At 44.9% G+C, this 22,402-nt stretch overlaps 1 protein-coding gene across 1 annotated transcript; it reads right to left on the bottom strand.

Annotated features, from left to right (window-relative positions):
• Nucleotides 1–12,458: 12,458 nt before the first annotated feature.
• On the bottom strand, nt 12,459–13,628 carry LOC125537481 (profilin-2). The gene is made up of 3 exons (XM_048700800.1): nt 13,331–13,628; nt 13,077–13,214; nt 12,459–12,946 (listed from the first exon to the last, which is right to left on the bottom strand). Exons 1-3 carry the CDS (start codon nt 13,451–13,453, stop codon nt 12,812–12,814), a joined length of 396 nt encoding a protein of 131 aa, XP_048556757.1. The 5' UTR covers nt 13,454–13,628; the 3' UTR covers nt 12,459–12,811.
• Between the last annotated feature and the right edge of the window lie 8,774 nt (nt 13,629–22,402).

Consider the following 22,402-nt stretch of genomic DNA (forward strand, 5'->3'; position numbering starts at 1 on the left):
AACTAGGGTTTGAGACGAGATGGTGCTGGTGAAGATGTTGATGGATATTGACCCCCTCCCGATGAGAGGATCGTTGGTGATGACGATGGTGATGATTTCCCCCTCCCAGAGGGAAGTTTCCCCGGAAAAACAGCTCTGCCGGAGCCCTAGATTGGTTCCGCCAAGGTTCCGCCTCGTGGCAGTCGAGTTTCGTCCCGTAAGCTTGCCTATGATTTTTTTCTCAGATGAAAAACTCCATGTAGCCAAAGATTGGCATCGGAGGGCCACCAGGGGGCCCACGAGGCAGGGGGCGCGTGTTGGAAATATGCCCTAGAGGCAATAATAAAATGGTTATTATTATATTTCTTTGTTCATGATAATTGTCTATTGTTCATGCTATAATTGTGTTATCCGGAAATCGTAATAGATGTGTGAATACATAGACCACAACACGTCCCTAGTGAGCCTCTAGTTGACTAGCTCGTTGATCAAAGGATAGTCATGGTTTCCTGACAATGGACATTAGATGTCATTGATAACGGGATCACATCATTAGGAGAATGATGTGATGGACAAGACCCAATCCTAAGCTTAGCTCAAAGATCGTGTAGTTCGTTTGCTGTAGCTTTTCTGAATGTCAAGTATCATTTCCTTAGACCATGAGATTGTGCAACTCCCGGATACCGTAGGAGTGCCTTGGGTGTGCCAAACGTCACAACTTAACTGGGTGACTATAAAGGTACATTACAGATATCTCCGAAAGTATCTGTTGGGTTCGCACGAATCGAGACTGGGATTTGTCACTCCGTATGATGGAGAGGTATCTCTGGGCCCACTCGGTAATGCATCATCATAATGAGCTCAATGTGATCAAGTGGTTGATCACGGGATCATGCATTACAGTACGAGTAAAGTGACTTGCCGGTAACGAGACTGAACAAGGTATTGGGATACCGACGATCGAGTCTCGGACAAGTAACGTACCGATTGACAAAGGGAATTGTATACGGATTGATTGAATCCTCGACATCGTGGTTCATCCGATGAGATCATCATGGAGCATGTGGGAGCCAACATGGGTATCCAGATCCCACTATTGGTTATTGACCGGAGAGTCGTCTCGGTCATGTCTGCATCTCTCCCGAACCCGTAGGGTCTACACACTTAAGGTTCGGTGACGCTAGGGTTGTTAGGAAGACTTGTATGTGATTACCGAATGTTGTTCGGAGTCCCGGATGAGATCCCGGACGTCACGAGGAGTTCTGGAATGGTCCGGAGGTAAAGATTTATATATGGGAAGTTGTCATATGGTCGCCGGAAAGTTTCGGGGGCATATCGGTATTGTACCGGGGCCACTGGAGGGGTTCCGGGGGTCCACCGGGAGGGTCCACCTCTTCCGGAGGGCCTTATGGGCTGTATGGAGAAGGGAAGTAGGGAACCAGCCCAAGTGGGCTGGGGCGCCACACCCCCCTAGGGCCCATGCACCTAGGGTTGGGGGAAACCCTAAGGGGGGCGCCCCCTTGCTTGGGGGGCAAGCCCCCCTCCCCTTGGCCGCCCCCCCCTCTAGATCTCATCTAGAGGGGGCCGGCCCCCTTCCCCTTTCCCCTATAAATAGAGGGGTGAGGGGAGGGCTGCAGACAACATCCAAGGCGCAGCCCCTCCCCTCCCCAACACCTCTCCTCCTCCATAAGAGCTTGGCAAAGCCCTGCTGGAGTACTACAGCTTCATCACCACCACACCGTCATGCTGCTGTTGGAGCCCTCTTCCTCAACCTCTCCCTCCTCCTTGCTGGATGAAGGCGTGGGAGACGTCCTCGCTCCGTACGTGTGTTGAACGCGGAGGTGCCGTCCGTTCGGCACTAGGATCTTTGGTGATTTGGATCACGTCGAGTACGACTCCATCAACCCCGTTCTCTTGAACGCTTCCGCTCATGATCTACAAGGGTATGTAGATGCACTCCTCTCTCCCTCGTTGCTAGATGACTCCATAGATTAATCTTGGTGATGCGTAGAAAATTTTAAAATTCTGCTACGTTCCCCAACAGTGGCATCATGAGCTAGGTCTATGCGTAGTTACTATGCATGAGTAGAACACAAAGTAGTTGTGGGCGTTGATATTGTCAATTTTCTTGCCGTTACTAGTCTTATCTTGATTCGGCGGCATCGTGGGATGAAGCGGCCCGGACCAACCTTACACATACGCTTACGTGAGACCGGTTCCACCGACTGACATGCACTAGTTGCATAAGGTGGCTGGCGGGTGTCTGTCTCTCCCACTTTAGTCGAATCGGATTCGATGAACAGGGTCCTTATGAAGGGTAAATAGAAATTGGCAATTCACGTTGTGGTTTTGGCGTAGGTAAGAAACGTTCTTGCTAGAAACCTATAGAAGCCACGTAAAAACTTGCAACAACAATTAGAGGACATCTAACTTGTTTTTGCAGCAAGTGTTTTGTGATGTGATATGGCCAAAGGTTGTGATAAATGATGAATGATATATGTGATGTATGAGATTGATCATGTTCTTGTAATAGGAATCACGACTTGCATGTCGATGAGTATGACAACCGGCAGGAGCCATAGGAGTTGTCTTTATTTATTTATGACATGCGTGTCAACATAAACGTCATGTAATTACTTTAATTTATTGCTAAAGCGTTAACCATAGTAGTAGAAGTAATAGATGACAAGACAACTTCAAGAAGACACGATGATGGAGATCATGATGATGGAGATCATGGTGTCATGCTGGTGACAACGATGATCATGGAGCCCCGAAGATGGAGATCAAAGGAGCAAATGATATTGGCCATATCATGTCAATATTTGATTGCATGTGATGTTTATCATGTTTTACATCTTATTTGCTTAGAACGACGGTAGCTTAAATAAGATGATCCCTCGTAATAATTTCAAGAAAGTGTTCCCCCTAACTGTGCACCGTTGCGAAGGTTCGTTGTTTCGAAGCACCACGTGATGATCGGGTGTGATAGATTCTAACGTTCGAATACAACGGGTGTAAGACAGATTTACACACGCAATACACTTAGGTTGACTTGACGAGCCTAGCATGTACAGACATGGCCTCGGAACACAAAAGACCGAAAGGTCGAGCATGAGTCGTATAGAAGATACGATCAACATGAAGATGTTCACCGATGTTGACTAGTCCGTCTCACGTGATGATCGGACACGGCCTAGTTAACTCGGATCATGTTATACTTAGATGACTGGAGGGATGTCTATCTGAGTGGGAGTTCATTTAATAATTTGATTAGATGAACTTAATTATCATGAACTTAGTCTAAAATCTTTACAATATGTCTTGTAGATCAAATGGCCCACGTTGTCCTCAACTTCAACGCGTTCCTAGAGAAAACCAAGCTGAAAGATGATGGCAGCAACTATACGGACTGGGTCCGAAACCTGAGGATCATCCTCATAGCTGCCAAGAAAGATTATGTCCTAGAAGCACCGCTAGGTGACGCACCCGTCCCACAGAACCAAGACGTTATGAATGCTTGGCAGACACGTGCTGATGATTACTCCCTCGTTCAGTGCGGCATGCTTTACAGCTTAGAACCGGGGCTCCAAAAGCGTTTTGAGAGACACGGAGCATATGAGATGTTCGAAGAGCTGAAAATGGTTTTTCAAGCTCATGCCCGGGTCGAGAGATATGAAGTCTCCGACAAGTTCTTCAGCTATAAGATGGAGGAAAATAGTTCTGTCAGTGAGCACATACTCAAAATGTCTGGGTTGCGTAACCACTTGACTCAGCTGGGAGTTAATCTCCCGGATGACGCGGTCATTGACAGAATCCTTCAGTCACTTCCACCGAGCTACAAGAGCTTTGTGATGAACTTCAATATGCAGGGGATGGAAAATACCATTCCTGAAGTATTTGCAATGCTGAAATCAGCAGAGGTAGAAGTCAAAAAGGAACATCAAGTGTTGATGGTGAATAAAACCACTAAGTTCAAGAAAGGCAAGGGTAAGAAGAACTTCAAGAAGGACGGCAAGGGAGTTGCCACGCCCGGTAAGCAAGCTGCCGGGAAGAAGCCAAAGAATGGACCCAAGCCCGAGACTGAGTGTTTTTATTGCAAGGGAAGTGGTCACTGGAAGCGGAACTGCCCCAAATACTTAGCGGACAAGAAGGCTGGCATCACGAAAGGTATATGTGATATACATGTAATTGATGTGTACCTTACCAGTACTCGTAGTAGCTCCTGCGTATTTGATACCGGTGCGGTTGCTCACATTTGTAACTCAAAGCAGGAGCTGCGGAATAAACGGAGACTGGCGAAGGACGAGGTGACGATGCGTGTCGGGAATAGTTCCAAGGTCGATGTGATTGCTGTCGGCACGCTACCTCTACATTTACCTACGGGATTAGTTTTAAACCTCAATAATTGTTATTTAGTGGCAGCTTTGAGCATGAACATTGTATCAGGATCTCGTTTAATACGATATGGCTACTCATTTAAATCCGAGAATAATGGTTGTTCTATTTATATGAGAGATATGTTTTATGGTCATGCTCCGATGGTGAATGGTTTATTCTTAATGAATCTCGAGCATAATGCTACACATATTCATAGTGTGAATACCAAAAGATGTAAGGTTGATAATGATAGTCCCACATACTTGTGGCACTGCCGCCTTGGTCACATAGGTGTCAAACGCATGAAGTAGCTCCATGCAGATGGACTTTTAGAGTCTCTTGATTACGAATCATTTGACACGTGCGAACCATGCCTCATGGGTAAGATGACCAAGACTCCGTTCTCATGAACAATGGAGCGAGCAACCAACTTATTGGAAATCATACATACTGATGTGTGCGGTCCAATGAGTGTTGAGGCTCGCGGTGGCTATCGTTATGTTCTCACCCTCACTGATGACTTGAGTAGATATGGGTATGTCTAATTAATGAAACACAAGTCTGAGACCTTTGAAAAGTTCAAGGAATTTCAGAGTGAGGTTGAGAATCAACGTGACAGGAAAATCAAGTTCTTGCGATCAGATCGTGGGGGAGAATACTTGAGTCACGAATTTGGCACACACTTAAGAAAATGTGGAATAGTTTCACAACTCACGCCGCCTGGAACACCTCAGCGTAATGGTGTGTCCGAACGTCGTAATCGCACTCTATTAGATATGGTGCAATCTATGATGTCTCTTACCGATTTACCGCTATCATTTTGGGGCTATGCTTTAGAGACTGCCGCATTCACTTTAAATAGGGCTCCGTCGAAATCCGTTGAGACGACACCGTATGAATTATGGTTTGGGAAGAAACCTAAGTTGTCATTTCTAAAAGTTTGCGATGCTTATGTCAAGAAACTTCAACCTGAAAAGCTCGAACCCATGTCGGAAAAATGTGTCTTCATAGGATACCCTAAAGAAACTGTTGGGTATACCTTCTACCTCAGATCCGAAGGCAAGATCTTTGTTGCCAAGAATGGGTCCTTTCTAGAGAAAGAGTTTCTCTCGAAAGAAATAAGTGGGAGGAAGGTAGAACTTGATGAAGTATTACCTCTTGAACCGGTAAGTGGCGCAGCTCAAGAAAATGTTCCTGAGGTGCCAGCACCAACTAGAGAGGAAGTTAATGATAATGATCATGAAACTTCAGATCAAGTTGCTACTGAACTTCGTAGGTCCACAAGGACACGTTCCGCACCAGAGTGGTACGGCAACCCTATCTTGGAAATCATGTTGTTAGACAACGGTGAACCTTCGAACTATGAAGAAGCGATGGCGGGTCCGGATTCCGACAAATGGCTGGAAGCCATGAAATCTGAGATAGGATCCATGTATGAAAACGAAGTATGGACTTTGACTGACTTGCCCGTTGATCTACGAGCCATAGAAAATAAATGGATCTTTAAGAAGAAGACAGACGCGGATGGTAATGTGACCATCTATAAAGCTCGGCTTGTCGCTAAGGGTTATCGACAAGTTCAAGGGGTTGACTACGATGAGACTTTCTCACCCGTAGCGAAGCTGAAGTTCGTCCAAATCATGTTAGCAATTGCCGCATTCTATGATTATGAGATATGGCAAATGGACGTCAAAACGGCATTCCTTAATGGTTTCCTTAAGGAATAATTGTATATGATGCAGCCGGAAGGTTTTGTCGATCCTAAGAATGCTGACAAGGTGTGCATGCTCCAACGCTCGATTTATGGGCTGGTGCAAGCATCTCGGAGTTGGAACATTCGTTTTGATGAGATGATCAAAGCGTTTGGGTTTATGCAGACTTATGGAGAAGCCTGCATTTACAAAAAAGTGAGTGGGAGCTCTGTAGCATTTCTCATATTGTATGTGGAAGACATACTGTTGATGGGAAATGATATAGAATTCTTGGAAAGCATAAAGGCCTACTTGAACAAGTGTTTTTCAATGAAGGACCTTGGAGAAGTTGCTTATATATTAGGCATCAAGATCTATAGAGATAGATCGAGACGCCTCATTGGTCTTTCACAGAGTACGTACCTTGACAAGATATTGAAGAAGTTCAAAATGGATCAGTCAAAGAAGGGGTTCTTGCCTGTATTGCAAGGTACAAGATTGAGCACGGCTCAATGCCCGACCACGGCAGAAGATAGAGAAAAGATGAGTGTCGTCCCCTATGCCTCGGCCATAGGGTCTATCATGTATGCTATGCTGTGTACCAGACCTGATGTAAACCTTGCCGTGAGTTTGGTAGGAAGGTACCAAAGTAATCCCGGCATGGAACACTGGACAGCGGTTAAGAATATCCTGAAGTACCTGAAAAGGACTAAGGAAATGTTTCTCGTTTATGGAGGTGACGAAGAGCTCCTCGTAACGGGTTACGTCGATGCTAGCTTCGACACAGATCTGGATGACTCTAAGTCACAAACCGGATACGTGTATATTTTGAATGGTGGGGCAGTAAGCTGGTGCAGTTGCAAGCAAAGCGTTGTGGCGGGATCTACATGTGAAGCAGAGTATATGGCAGCCTCGGAGGCAGCACAAGAATCAGTCTAGGTGAAGGAGTTCATTACCGACCTAGGAGTCATACCCAATGCGTCGGGCCCCATGACCCTCTTCTGTGACAACACTGGAGCTATTGCCCTTGCCAAGGAGCCCAGGTTTCACAGGAAGACCAGGCATATCAAGCGTTGCTTCAACTCCATTCGTGAAAGTGTTCAAAATGGAGACATAGAGATTTGTAAAGTACATATGGACCTGAATGTAGCAGATCCGTTGACTAAACCCCTCCCTAGAGCAAAACATGATCAACACCAGAACTGCATGGGTGTTTGATTCATCACAATGTAACTAGAATATTGACTCTAGTGCAAGTGGGAGACTGTTGGAAATATGCCCTAGAGGCAATAATAAAATGGCTATTATTATATTTCTTTGTTCATGATAATTGTCTATTGTTCATGCTATAATTGTGTTATCCGGAAATCGTAATACATGTGTGAATACATAGACCACAACACATCCCTAGTGAGCCTCTAGTTGACTAGCTCGTTGATCAAAGGATAGTCATGGTTTCCTGACAATGGACATTAGATGTCATTGATAACGGGATCACATCATTAGGAGAATGATGTGATGGACAAGACCCAATCCTAAGCTTAGCTCAAAGATCGTGTAGTTTGTTTGCTGTAGCTTTTCTGAATGTCAAGTATCATTTCCTTAGACCATGAGATTGTGCAACTCCCGGATACCGTAGGAGTGCCTTGGGTGTGCCAAACGTCACAACGTAACTGGGTGACTATAAAGGTACATTACAGGTATCTCCGAAAGTGTCTGTTGGGTTGGCACGAATCGAGACTGGGATTTGTCACTCCGTATGACGGAGAGGTATCTCTGGGCCCACTCGGTAATGTATCATCATAATGAGCTCAATGTGATCAAGTGGTTGATCACGGGATCATGCATTACGGTACGAGTAAAGTGACTTGCCGGTAACGAGACTGAACAAGGTATTGGAATACCGACGATCGAGTCTCGGACCAGTAACGTACCGATTGACAAAGGGAATTGTATACGGATTGATTGAATCCTCGACATCGTGGTTCATCCGATGAGATCATCGTGGAGCATGTGGGAGCCAACATGGGTATCCAGATCCCGCTGTTGTTTATTGACCGGAGAGTCGTCTCGGTCATGTCTGCATGTCTCCCGAACCCGTAGGGTCTACACACTTAAGGTTCGGTGACGCTAGGGTTGTTAGGAAGACTTGTATGTGATTACCGAATGTTGTTTGGAGTCCCGGATGAGATCGCGGGCGTCACGAGGAGTTCCGGAATGGTCCGGAGGTAAAGATTTCTATATGTGAAGTTGTCATATGGTCGCCGGAAAGTTTCGGGGGCATATCGGTATTGTACCGGGGCCACTAGAGGGGTTCCGGGGGTCCATCGGGAGGGTCCACCTCTTCCGGAGGGCCTTATGGGCTGTATGGAGAAGGGAACCAGCCTAAGCGGGTTGGGGCGCCACACCCCCTAGGGCCCATGCGCCTAGGGTTGGGGGAAACCCTAAGGGGGGCGCCCCCTTGCTTGGGGGGCAAGCCCCCCTCCCCTTGCCCCCCCTCTAGATCTCATCTAGAGGGGGCCGGCCCCCTTCCCCTTTCCCCTATAAATAGAGGGGTGAGGGGAGGGCTGCAGACAACATCCAAGGCGCAGCCCCTCCCCTCCCCAACACCTCTCCTCCTCCATAAGAGCTTGGCGAAGCCCTGCCGGAGTACTGCAGCTTCATCACCACCACACCGTTGTGCTGCTGTCGGAGCCCTCTTCCTCAACCTCTCCCTCCTCCTTGCTGGATGAAGGCGCGGGAGACGTCCTCGCTCCGTACGTGTGTTGAACGCGGAGGTGCCATCCGTTCGGCACTAGGATCTTCGGTGATTTGGATCACGTCGAGTACGACTCCATCAACCCCGTTCTCTTGAACGCTTCCGCTCATGATCTACAAGGGTATGTAGATGCACTCCTCTCTCCCTCGTTGCTACATGACTCCATAGATTGATCTTGGTGATGCATAGAAAATTTTAAAATTCTGCTACGTTCCCCAACAGCGCGCTCGGGGGGTAGGGCGTGCCCCCACCCTCGTGGCTGGTGGGTGGCCCCCCTCTGGTGCTTTCTTCGCTCGGTATTTTTTATATATTCTGAAAATAAATTCCGTGAAGTTTTAGGACTTTTGGAGCTGTGCAGAATAGGTCTCTAATATTTGCTCCTTTTCCAGCCCAGAATCCCAGCTGCCGGCATTCTCCCTCTTCATGTAAACCTTGTAAAATAAGAGAGAATAGGCATAAGTATTGTGACAAAATGTGTAATAACAGTCCATAATAAAATAAATATCGATATAAAAGCATGATGCAAAATGGACGTATCAGGAATCATACACGAACACCTCTGAATCAGGTGCCATCTCGGACATAGGCTGCGAGTCCTCGACAAACGATGGAGCAAACTAGCTGTCGGACAGGACAAGGGCCTGACTAAGATCTTGCGTCTGCGTGGTCATGTTCTACAATCGTAGCACGCATTGACAGTAAGCTTAGCACACAACATACCGGACAACCCATGAAAGCAGAAGCATACATGTACATGGTTCATCACTATCATAGCAAGCACATGCTTCATCGCTATCATACTAAGCATACGGAACAATCTATGAGCAGGAACATACATCTACAACAAACAACATGCTACAAATGGACCACCAATAGCTACAAATCACAGATCTAAGCACGAATGAACACGAGCACAAGGTTCAACTTCAAACTCTATTACTAATCTAGCCTACAACATGCTTGAACATCTAGCCCTACCACAAATTGCAACCGCAACATAGCAATCAACCATATCAACTCATAGATCAGACCACTAATCAACCATGCATCTAGATCAAACCCTAGTTGCAGCTCAGATCTAGCTAGAAGGAACAGAGAGAAAGGGGGATTGAACTCACATAGGCCAAGGCTGCATCTCGAGGACGGGGGGGTCGTGGAAGATCAACGCCGGCCGATGAAGGAGCATCGACGCCGTGGACTGCCGGCCAATGAAGATGCGCCGCTTACCTGCTCGTCGGTGCCGATGCGCGTCGGCGGGAAAGCTCGAACACAGGGAGAATGGTGGCGGGAGTTGGGGCGGTGAGGGAGGGGCTAAATAGGGGTGGACTCAATGGGAGGTGAGCCGAAATCCACCCGTCAATTTTTCGGCGACGCGGGCGAGCTCGCGCCATCTCCCTGCTCGCACGAGGGGAGAAGCGCGTCGCCCTCCCTTGCCTCGCCCGAGCCAGGCTCGCGGGCTAATGCAGATTCGGGCGTTTCCCCTGGGCCTAGCCTCGACGTGCTTTAAGTTCCGTGCGATGCGGACCGCACAGTGAACGCAAGCAACCAAGCGGGCCCAATCTTTCCCGCACTGGCAACCAAACACGCCCTTGGAGTTAAGTACAAGGCAAATACAAAAGCGATAAGAACATAATTATCCGCATGTAACTCAGAAAAAATATCGTTCAAGTAGTTCACTAACCTTCTCGGTTGCATATCATTTTTGTTCCTTCTGTCGTGTCGTCTGTGCAAAGCTGTCAAATGGCTGGCCCCACAGCAATATCCGACCGACTGACTGGTTGAGTTGGTATGTGTGTTGTTTTGTTAAATAGATGCTAGCCTTTGTGTCCATGTGGGTATGCTTGGGCTTTCTTGCGGTTGTCTGTATGTTCATTCATGCACTGTTGGACGATCTCCTCGCCGACCACCAAACAACACACCCGAAATCGTGTCGGAGTTGTTTTTTCATCACAATTGTGAGACAAGGGAAGGCCCAGACGGTCTTTGCGCCTTGACGGGTTCATGTTCATGATAACGCACTTTGGGGATAACTCATAAAATTGGTGTTTACTAGATGTGATGGCCATAACTTGCTTAACTTCCTGGATGCAATTGGTTCATTCTCATATGTATTCTTATTCATATTAATGCCTTATGGGGATGATTTATAAAATGAACATTTATTAGACGTGCTACCCATAGCGTCACATAACTTTCTGGCTGTAGTTGGTCTGTCATCTTGTGTGTGGGGGGGGGGAGGGGGTGGGAGGGGGCCAAGGGGCAAACCAAATTAGGGTGGAACAACCCCCCCCCCCCCCCCCCCACACACACACACACACAACCCAATTCAGCCATCTAAAGGGCGGGAAAGGTTCTTCCCCAAGTAGGATTCAACCCCCCCCCCCTTTGGGGGCACCGCTTGGCCCACTTGGGTCAGTCCAAGAGGGAATTCTCCCATAAAATCTGGAGTTTTGGGAAGTTTGTAGAACATTCTTATCATTTATAAATTTGGAACTTTTTCGGACATGCTATACCTTTTAGAAATTCTAGAAACCCTTCCGGGACTATCCAAAACATTTTTGGATCCATCCGAAACCATTTTGGTGCTCATTCTCTCACTCCTCTACTTATCATAATTACTACTCCCTCTGTTTCTAAATATAAGACTTTTTATAGACTCCAATACAAAGTACATACAGAGCGAAATGAGTGAATCTAGACTCTAAAATGCATCTATATACATCCGTATGTAGTCCATATTGAAATCTCTAAAAGGTCTTATATTTAAAAACGGAGGGAGTAGTTGTTAAGCGTGTGATCATACAGGTTCGGAAATAAACGGACATGACGCGGAACACTTTTCGGTCAGTAGTTAATAGCGGGATCTAGAAACCCTTGTTAACTCCCACATATTCATGAAGTTCTCAGGCGAACCTTTTGTTCCACCATTCCCTTTGCTTCGCGATACGTTAAAAAATATGGGCCGAGATATGATCGGTATCCATATATGTACTGTTTGCGTAGTAAAATACAATAATGACATTTTTTTGGAGATTCATGTTGTATATAATAACTATTTGGAAGTTTATATGTATTAACAACTGATTACATAAGTAGACTATCGAGTAAGATAGTTTGATATCTTAATCATGACTATGATACGACGCCTATATTTATAGTCATGTTTACTCAATTCTAGCATTAAAATATCTTGTTAGGGATATAAAAGATGGAAAACTATATATTTAATAGCTTTCGATGCTAGGATGGAAAATCATGCACATAAAGATGAGGGCATAATTTAGAAAATTTAACTATAACAACCAAGATATTTTTGTTCAGTGCATACATGATACAACTCTAGTTTTCCATCGACAACACTTTTTGTTTCTTTTTCATTTTCACACCATGCTTCAATACTTGGTGAACAATTGAACTATTCTCGTCGATTTCCATGCTGGTAATGTGTATTGTTTTAGTGTGACAGGACATGCAGCAGTATTGTAGCAACATGAATACACCAGATACAAAATGCGTGCGTGAAAAATTTAGCGCTAGCAAGCTGTTTTTAAGGCAAAAGTGGAATGTTCCATCTCATTTTTGCGAAACAACCAATTCTTCTAAGCAACTATGTCGTTTCTTGACGATTATAAACGCAGCCACAACAGAAGAGGATTAATATATGTGATTGCATTGCGATCAAAGAGGCCTTTTCAAAATAAAATAAAATAAAAGGTACTATAAGTTCACAATCGAAAGAAACATAGCGCAAAATTTGTTGTCAACACAATTCATACGACAACCAAAATAATGGACCCACTGAAGAAGAAGAAGAAGAAGAAGGAAAGCCGAAAAGGCATTACAAATGGAACTTGTTAGAGCAACTGGTCATCATGAGTGATGGACGCCAGAGCCGCTTGAAGAGGAAAAAAAAAGGCCCACATATATTTCCGTAGATATTTAAAAGAGAATCTTGAAAATCGTGTGATCGATCATCGTGGACGCCATTATATTGATGGGTGGCCTACATGCCTTGTTCGACAAGGTAGTCGCCGAGCCTCTCCACCACCATGTTGCACTGCCCAGGGGTCATGGGCTCCTCGTAGGCGCCGACCACCAGCGCCTGCCCGGTCTTCTTGATGGTGATGCCTCCTGCTCCCTGCAGGTCGGATGAAGCGCAAATTAACATGACGAAGCACAGGGAACGATCAATCAATTTTCCAAAAACACGTAATAGTGGTAGTATAATTTTGGAAAGCCGAGAGATGCATGCATGCATGCATGGATACCTTCTTGCCACGGATGACAGCGCCAGGTTCGCCCTGGATAACCATGTACTTGGCACCTGCAACGAACATGCCGGTGGGGGCGAGGTGCCCCGGCTCGTCGAAGTCCTTCATGATGGCAGTGATCTCGGCGGGCGCGAACTGGACGCCACACAAGAACCAAAACCAACCAGCACCGTGAGATATGGGGAAAACGCATCTACGGGAGAGATCATACAGGAAATCTGAAGGAAGGCGGCCGGCATGCCGGCGGTGACCTGGGGGAAGTCGGCGCTCTGGGCCCAGACGGTGCCGTCGTGGCCGAGGATGGCCGCGGAGGCGAGGTGGTGGCCCTCGATGTCGCACATCAGGTGCTCGTCGACGTACGTCTGCCACGACATCTTGGCCGGCCTCGCGTTTGCTGCTTCCCGGAGCGTTCGAGGTGAGGAGGGAGGATTTCTCTGGGGGAGTGGCGATCGGAGTTCGTGGTCTGGTGCGTGGATTGGGCGGTGGAGGCCATAAATAGAGGAGGGCGGGGGGCGGAAGAGCGGATCCCCGCGTCGTCCCAGCCACCCGTTGGCCCCTCGGCGCCCTTGCCCCTCGCCGTCTTTCCAGGGGATGCTTTGCTTGCGGACCTGCCCTGGCTTGGCTCATCGGTCAGGGCCCGTCGATCCATGGGCATCGGTTTTGCTCGAATATTCGGACCTCGCCACTCCATTTTGAGACGATGTAAACCGGCATAGAGCTTAGTTGCAAATTTGACGCGGGCCGCTGTTTGTTTTTCCGAACGTGGATGCCCTCACCTCCATAAACGCATTCACCCACGAACACTCAACCTTTATTAGCACCTGTGAGATCTTGAGCCCGTACAATATCTTGAGATTGATGAAGTCTTCGCGGGCGCTTCGTAATCAACGAGAACGTCTCTCCCACTGAACGGACATCCAGGGAAAGCCTGAATAAATTCAGCAAAATACGAACATAGATGTCAATTCTAGGATCGGCCGTTGTTTCAGTGATTTTTCATGGTTCCAAACAACTTATGTAGAAAAACACTTTGATAAATCATGACAGATAACAACTTAAAAAAAAAGACAGACGACTAGCTTGGCATATAATGTAATCCAAACTTACAAACTAGAAAGAATTACAAGACAAAACCATAAGAATCCAATGTGGATTTAAGACATGTCTTCAATTCACGCACGCGCGCACACACACAATTGCTATATACAAACTCAAACTCACAAATCTCATCCCATTAAAACAAGAAACAACTAGCGTTACACTAGGGGCACCTACTATTTAGGACTGAACACAGTTCAAAATAAGGTTTAATTCCTGAGATCCAAATTGTGAAGGAAGCAAACTTGTGGAGTTGTTTTTTACCATGAACATTTGAAAAAAAAAACATAAACATTTATAAAATGTCAGAATATTTATTAAATAAGTACACGAGGTGGATTTTGTTTTCAGTTTTAACACTTTCCCAGTTTTAAAACAAACTAACATAAAAATAATTAAATATAAGAAAACTAACAAACGAGCCATTTGGGCCCGGCACAAGTGCGCCCGTGTGGATGTTTCTGCTCACAACGTGAGGAATAGGAGGTATCGTCAAGTAGCTAGTGGGTGATATAGCTTGGGCAGAAATGCTATCGGTCGCTAGCTAGCGATTCCGTGATGTGTCGACTCTGTTTTTAGCTTTTCACATTTCAATGGCTCGTTCAATTCCTATACGGTTTGCTCTGGTTTTCTTTAACCTTTTGTCGTCTCCGTTTCTCCATTATAGGCCTTTATCATTTCCTTTCTCCCTTTTAATTTTTCTTTTTCCTCGTCTTCTATTCTTCTTTTCACCATTTTTTCATTTCTTCTGGACTTCTTTCTTTTGTTTTTGGTTCTTATTTTCTCTTTCTCTTCCCTTTTTTTCTTTTTATCCACAAAGATATACTTCCTCCGTCCAAAAATACTTGTCTCAAGCTTGTTCCTTAAATGGATGTATCTAGCACTAACTTGGTGCTAGATACATCCATTTGAGGGACAAGTTTTTCCGGACGGAGGGACTATTTTTATAAATAAATTTTAACTAAAGTGTTTGAAAAAAATCATGTATTTGATGATTTTTTAGTACATGATGAACTTTTCTTAAATTAGAATGAACATTTTCAATATACATGATGAAACTTTTAGAAAACCTGATGGATTTTACGAACTTTATATTGAATACATGGTGAACTTTTTCTTCCCTATTATCTTCTTTATATTTTCCTTGCTTTTGTAAAAAAATCATTTTTATAAATATGATGTAAAATTTTAAATAATAGATGGTAAATATTTTCTAAATAAAAGACGGACATTTTAATATCCGCAATCACCGTTTGAAAAATTGTGATGATTGCTTTCACATACATGATGAAAAAAATCAAAATGCACAATGGATATTTTACAAAAATTACATACACAATAGATTATTTTTAAATACATAATGGATATTTTTTATGTACAACATGAAATATTTTCAAATACATGATGGGTAGAAAAAAAATTGAAACACAATGAACATTATTAAAACACATTGCACTTGTCGTAAATACATGATGAATGTTTTTATACACAATGAACTATTCAAAATACATGAGGGAAATTTAGTAAATTTAGCAAACTAAAATATTGTGCTCCCTCTGTTCACTTTCGTAAGTCATTTTAGACACCTGGAAATGGACTGCTTTGCATACTGTCTAAAATGTCTTCAAAGCCTTATAAAAGTGAATAGAGGGAGTTTTTTTTAATAGTTCGAAATGTAAACAAAGGAGAGACAAAAAGTCCAACAAAAGACAAAAAAAGAAGTGAAACGCGCCTATAGGAGATGGCAAAGAAGATCGGGCCACTGCTCGTAATGGGTCAAAACATTAGGGATGAGGCCGCAGCAAGTCGTGGGCCTCGCGATCGTCCGCCACCAGCCACCCATAGCTTCGGGCTCCAAATTTCAATGAAAACCTCCTCAAACCGGGTTTTTTATTTATTTTCATTTTTATTTTCTTTTACCTTTTTATTTCGAGAACATTATTTTCATAGAATTCAATAAATGTTAACCGAATGCAAAATTTGTCCATAAATTAAAAAAACTCATAATATTTTTAAAATGTTCATGAGTTTGAAATAATCATCCAATTCAAAATTCTAAATACTAAACAATTTTTGAATTACAAAAACATTGTTTTGAATTTGCAAACATGTCTTAAAAGACCCAAGAACATTTTTTGAATTTCATGAATATTTCTAAAATTCGGGAACATTTTTTCAATTCAGAAATATTTTTCAAAATCACAAACACTTTCAAATTCAGGAACATTTTTAACCCACATTTTGTCAATTCTGGTAAATTTTTAAAAATCACGTAGAATTTGAATTCAATTTTATTAGAAATCCTGAAACATTTTTAATGAGGAAAAACAAAAACAGAAAAAAGGAAAGGCCCAAAGTCGCACCTGGGTGAGTGAGGGTCTATGTTACCTTGCATTCCATCGTGTGGGCCGAGGAATAGAAGCTCGTTCTGAATCTTCCAAGATGCTTCTTGTTGTGCTGTAGATAGGCCCAATGTGTCTTTATAGCGACATGCCTTATGGGATTTTTTGATAAAAGGAGGATTTGAGCTAAAAAGACAAATGATGAATTTTATTGGCTTAAAATGGTGCATCAAGAAGATACATAACACAATGATCACATACTCGACCTCTGCATAGTTAGAATGCATATATCTAACACCAACTTACACAAACGGGTGAAAACACGCTGACAACTAGCAAAGTCATATAAGATCAAATCTATGTGTATGCAAGGAAAAAGGAAAAAAGAACAAAGTGATTAGACATGCAAAGGACAAACTACAATAATGACTATATCACATCAACCATCTCATGACCCCACATGGATGACGAGGTTTTTCATCAATAACGCCTTCACAAAGTAGTGACACTAAAGCGTCGTTGTCATCGGATCCAACTACAAAGCCAGAATCTCTGTGTTTCACCCTGAAAAATCAGTAGCAAAGCCTTCAACAAGTAACGACATAAAGAAACATCGTCATTGCCAGGTATAACCACTCGGATCTGACCTAGACTTACGCCCCAGAGCTCGAGACCGGATGCTCAAGTAGCACCACCATCAAAATCACTCATGTGTTGTTGCCACCACTTTTTTACGATCCCGGCAGCTACATGCAATGTGACCGATGCCGTTACATAACCATCTCTTTGCGTCAAGCCATCGTCCATAATTTGCATCCCACCGTCGAAGTCAACCACTGAATCCGGAGAGATGAACATGTAGGGATTCGTAGTAATTTCAAAAAAATTCCTACGCACACGCAAGATCATGGTGATGCATAGCAACGAGAGGGGGAGAGTGTGATCTACGTACCCTTGTAGATCGACAACGGAAGCGTTAACTTGGTTAATGTAGTCGTACGTCTCCACGGCCCGACCGATCAAGCACCGAAACTACGGCACCTCCGAGTTCTAGCACACGTTCAGCTCGATGACGATCCCCGGACTCCGATCCAGCAAAGTGTCAGGGAAGAGTTCCGTCAGCACAACGGCGTGGTGACGATCTTGATGTACTACCGTCGCAGGGCTTCGCCTAAGCACTGCTACAATATTATCGAGGACTATGGTGGAAGGGGGCACCGCACACGGCTAAGAATATGATCACGTGGATCAACTTATGTCTCTAGGGGTGCCCCGTGCCTCCGTATATAAAGGCTCAAAGGGGGGGGGGGGCTGGCCGGCCAAGAGGTGGCGCGCCAGGAGGAGTCCTACTCCTTCCGGGAGTAGGACTCCCCCCCTTTCCTAGTTGGAATAGGATTCGCGGAGGGGGGAAAAGAGGAGAGAGAGGAGGAAGGGGGGCCGGCCCCCTCTCCTTGTCCTATTCGGACCAAAGGGGGGGAGGAGCGCGCGGCCCATCTCTGGCCACCTCTCCTCTCTTCCACTAAGGCCCACTAAGGCCCATATACCTCCCGGGGGGTTCCGGTAACCTCCCGGTAATCCGGTAAAATCCCGATTTCACCCGGAACGCTTCCGATATCCAAATATAGGCTTCCAATATATCAATCTTTATGTCTCGACCATTTCGAGACTCCTCGTCATGTCCGTGATCACATCCGGGACTCCGAACAAACTTCGGTACATCCAAATGCATAAACTCATAATATAACTGTCATCGTAACCTTAAGCGTGCGGACCCTACGGGTTCGAGAACAATGTAGACATGACCGAGACACGTCTCCGGTCAATAACCAATAGCGGAACCTGGATGCTCATATTGGCTCCTACATATTCTACGAAGATCTTTTATCGGTCAGACCGCATAACAACATATGTTGTTCCCTTTGTCATCGGTATGTTACTTGCCCGAGATTCGATCGTCGGTATCCAATACCTAGTTCAATCTCGTTACCGGCAAGTCTCTTTACTCGTTCCGTAATACATCATCCCGTAACTAACTCATTAGTTGCAATGCTTGCAAGGCTTCAGTGATGTGCATTACCGAGAGGGCCCAGAGATACCTCTCCGACAATCGGAGTGACAAATCCTAATCTCGAAATACGCCAACCCAACATGTACCTTTGGAGACACCTGTAGAGCTCCTTTATAATCACCCAGTTACGTTGTGACGTTTGGTAGCACACAAAGTGTTCCTCCGGCAAACGGGAGTTGCATAATCTCATAGTCATAGGAACATGTATAAGTCATGAAGAAAGCAATAGCAACATACTAAACGATCGGGTGCTAAGCTAATGGAATGGGTCATGTCAATCAGATCATTCAACTAATGATGTGATCCCGTTAATCAAATGACAACTCTTTGTCCATGGTTAGGAAACATAACCATCTTTGATTAATGAGCTAGTCAAGTAGAGGCATACTAGTGACACTCTATTTGTCTATGTATTCCCACATGTATTATGTTTCCGATTAATACAATTCTAGTATGAATAATAAACATTTATCATGATATAAGGAAATAAATAATAACTTTATTATTGCCTCTAGGGCATATTTCCTTCAGAACACTCCCGAAGATCTACCGGTGACCACCCCCATCGTGGAGCTATAGGAGGTCGTTGCAGCATAGTCTGTAGACACCCCCACCCGGCGGACTGGATCTGGACCACCACCACCAAGCCATGGCGCGTAATGCCGTTGGCTGGCCACCATCTATGAGGAAGGCTAACACCACACTACCATGGTGCACCACCCAGCAAAGAGCAAAAGGTTTGGGCAGAGAACCTACCAGATCCAGCTGCTCGAGCCGGACCGCCTAATAGCGTACCCGCCGCGCCTCCTGGCCCATGTCCAACCACACACGCAGCTCAGCCACCAGTGGGAGACGCGTCACCGTGCCCCTCTGTTGCGCGATTCCGCCGCCCCTGCGTCAAGTGGCACAGCAGCAGAGCACCGAAAGCTTGTCGGCCTCCGAGCATCGTCAAATTCAGTGATCCTGCCGTTGTGCCCTCGTTGTAGTCGTTGTCTGATGCACTGCGCCAGCCGCCACCACCGAGAGAAGCCCCGACACGACCGTCCATTGCAAGGCCTTTGGCCGGCGACCTCCTACGGTGATGGCAAGGGGAGGAAGAGTAGACGGAGCTGGCGGCGAAGGAGCTAGTCACCACCCGTGCCGCTCAGGTGAGCGACGTGGGGGCCTGATCCAGTTTTCTCGGAGCGACCGGTTCGTTTCCACCAAAAAAATGGTTTATGTCTTATGGGCTTAACCTAACATGTTGTTGCCCTTCTCTATTCTTCCAGCGAAATCATTAGTTAAGATTAGCTTTTGCAAAGGTTCCTCTCATCTTTTCTGATGGCAGAAAGTGATGCATCACATGTGGTTTAGTTGTCGCGAGAGTTTTTATGGAAACTAGATGACGACCCACATGTTGGTGTGAGAATTACTTGCTATATACTCGGTAAGATTTGATTATATGAACACAACTATTTGGATTAATAATATAATAATTGAAACTAAAAGTACATGTAATTATAAAATATTTGTTGAACATAAGTAGCATGATACAATTAAAATGTTTGAGCCTTGTGGAATGCATGTTGCATTTTGAGGTGGACCCTTGTCCATTTATAATTGTGTGATGAAGTGGCATAGTTGCATGTTGAGATATATATGTTAGTGTGGATGAACTACTTAGTTTTTTTTATCCACAGAAAGGATGGGCACGGTGGGTTTGTTTGTGATTTTATTTCGATATTTTCTTTAATAAAATCTTTTGAATTGTGAGCCCAAATTTAGAGTCACTTTCATTCTTGCATTCCTTGGCTGAGATCTTCAAAACTAGATCACGTGTTGATAGATTTTTGACAAACTTTTCTTAACCAAAATTGAGATCCCATTCAGTAATAAACTGTGCTCCCAATGTGAATTAAACCGTGTCATCAACAAGCACCGATCTATGCTTCCCAACGTGTGCTCCCAAGCAGCACTAATAAGCGTGTTTTGAATGTGTACTCCCAATCAACACTAACATGTGATCCCTACATGTACTAATTTGTGCTCGCAAGTCAACTAACACGGCCTCTCACAGGAGTGAAGCATAAATGTGGCCCCGAGAAAGCATAGCCTATGCCCCATGAGAGAGTACACATGTGCTCCACACAGAAAAACCGAGAAACCCAGAAAAAACTGGAAAAAAAAACCCTAATAGAATAGAGAACCAAAACTAGGAAAAATATCTAAAAACAAGAAGAAAAAACTAAAAAAATGCATTAAAAAAACATGTGGAGCGCTGACGCACTCCAACGTGCTGAGACTACCCGTTGTCCAAGCTAGGGGTAATCCCCAATTAGTTGCTCCATTAGTCCTTCTTCCAGAGAGCGTGTGTTGTATTGTAAAAGCAAACTCTACGTTTTCCACACACTGACACACACACACACACACACACAAAAAGAGCTGTACGTCTTCCTGAGTTTGGGCCTATGGTACAGTTTGTGATCCGACAACGATATTGCTTCAGAACGCTGATTGAGCCCAGCACAAGGTCTGACCAGCTATGTCAAAGGATCATAGAAATCATCCATGCAGTTCCTTGCCTCCAAAAGAAAAATCCATGCAGTTCCTCGAAAAAAAAATCTAGTCTGCCACGCAGAGCACGCAAACAAAAACCAACCGAAAGAGCCCACCGCCACTGAGCTAGCCGCATTCATTCGACACCACCATGGACCAACCAACTTGCTCCTGAGCCCATACGGTCGACCTAATCTAGACCAAATTGCGTCTGACTCTTGTGCATCGTCGGCAGAAATGGACTGGATACAGGGGTCCGGTGGTGTCATGTTACTCGTGCAAACTCCATGGCTTCATTCAAAAGAGCATGTATCGAGTGCTGTTACTATCACCGAACAGCAGGTAGTGCAACCATTCCAGCTGAGCTGAGCTCTGCAGACTGCCAGCGTTCATTGGCCCTGCGTCGTTCTGAGCTGAGCGCAGCAGAGTTGCTATCTGATCCGGCCGGAGAGACTGCCTCTTTCATCAACAGTATATGGATACTCGATGGATAATGATGAGATGCCATTTCGCCGTCGTTTTCGCCTCTGTCGCTGTTATTCCAAAAGGCCAAAAGCGTCCCGAGGGAATTATCGTCTACAATTATCGCGGAGTGGAGTTGTATCCCGCGATGGCTACGTCGCCAGGAAGATATTTCAAGAAAAAGGGCCCGAGCTCAAATGCGTTTGAAAGTAACATCTTCACAGCATTGATTTTGTTTCGTTGCCATGCCTTTATCCAATGTCATTTCGTGATTAAATTTTGCATGTAGAGCAAACATTTTTAAAAGTATGCCTTAAAAAATTCAGAGATTTTAAAATATATTTTTATTTTTACTGTTCACACCACGAGAATTTGAGCCCAGGTGTACAAACTTCACATTCGCCACGAAGATATTTGCATGGGCTCTTAGGGAAATGGAACCGCTCGAGAACTACAGCTCGATGGACACCGACACCTGTTGCGTTAGGACCAGCTGGACCCATGCTTTTTGGTGTAAAAAGGCATGCTTGGCCAAAAGTGGCATTACTCGAAGCAATTGGATTCGGCGAGCGGCCGTAACTCGTAATCACAGAGCTTTGGATGGGTTATCACAATGGAATCACACCGTTTCTTGCAACAAACCATTTTTCCGCAGGAACATATCTTGCACTGCAATGTCAGTTTCACGCAGGCAGAAGCATAAGCAAGCATAAAATGCACAATGTGATCTCCATATCGGGAGGATCAGGTGGGCATCCGCATCCAAGAAAAGAAACATGTTCATAGCATCGTTTTTTTACCATGTCTTGCTCCAATGT

Source organism: Triticum urartu, chromosome 1 (genome assembly GCF_003073215.2).
Source record: "Triticum urartu cultivar G1812 chromosome 1, Tu2.1, whole genome shotgun sequence".
NCBI lineage: Eukaryota > Viridiplantae > Streptophyta > Magnoliopsida > Poales > Poaceae > Triticum > Triticum urartu.

Excerpts from the sequence above, each read along its gene's own strand:
- LOC125537481 (XM_048700800.1), bottom strand. The coding sequence starts at position 13,453 with ATGTCGTGGCAGACGTACGTCGACGAGCACCTGATGTGCGACATCGAG. Across the intron at positions 13,215-13,330 it reads AGAGCGCCGACTTCCCCCAG|TTCGCGCCCGCCGAGATCAC; the intron begins GTCACCGCCGGC and ends TGTGGCGTCCAG. Across the intron at positions 12,947-13,076 it reads CTGTCATCCGTGGCAAGAAG|GGAGCAGGAGGCATCACCAT; the intron begins GTATCCATGCAT and ends TCCGACCTGCAG.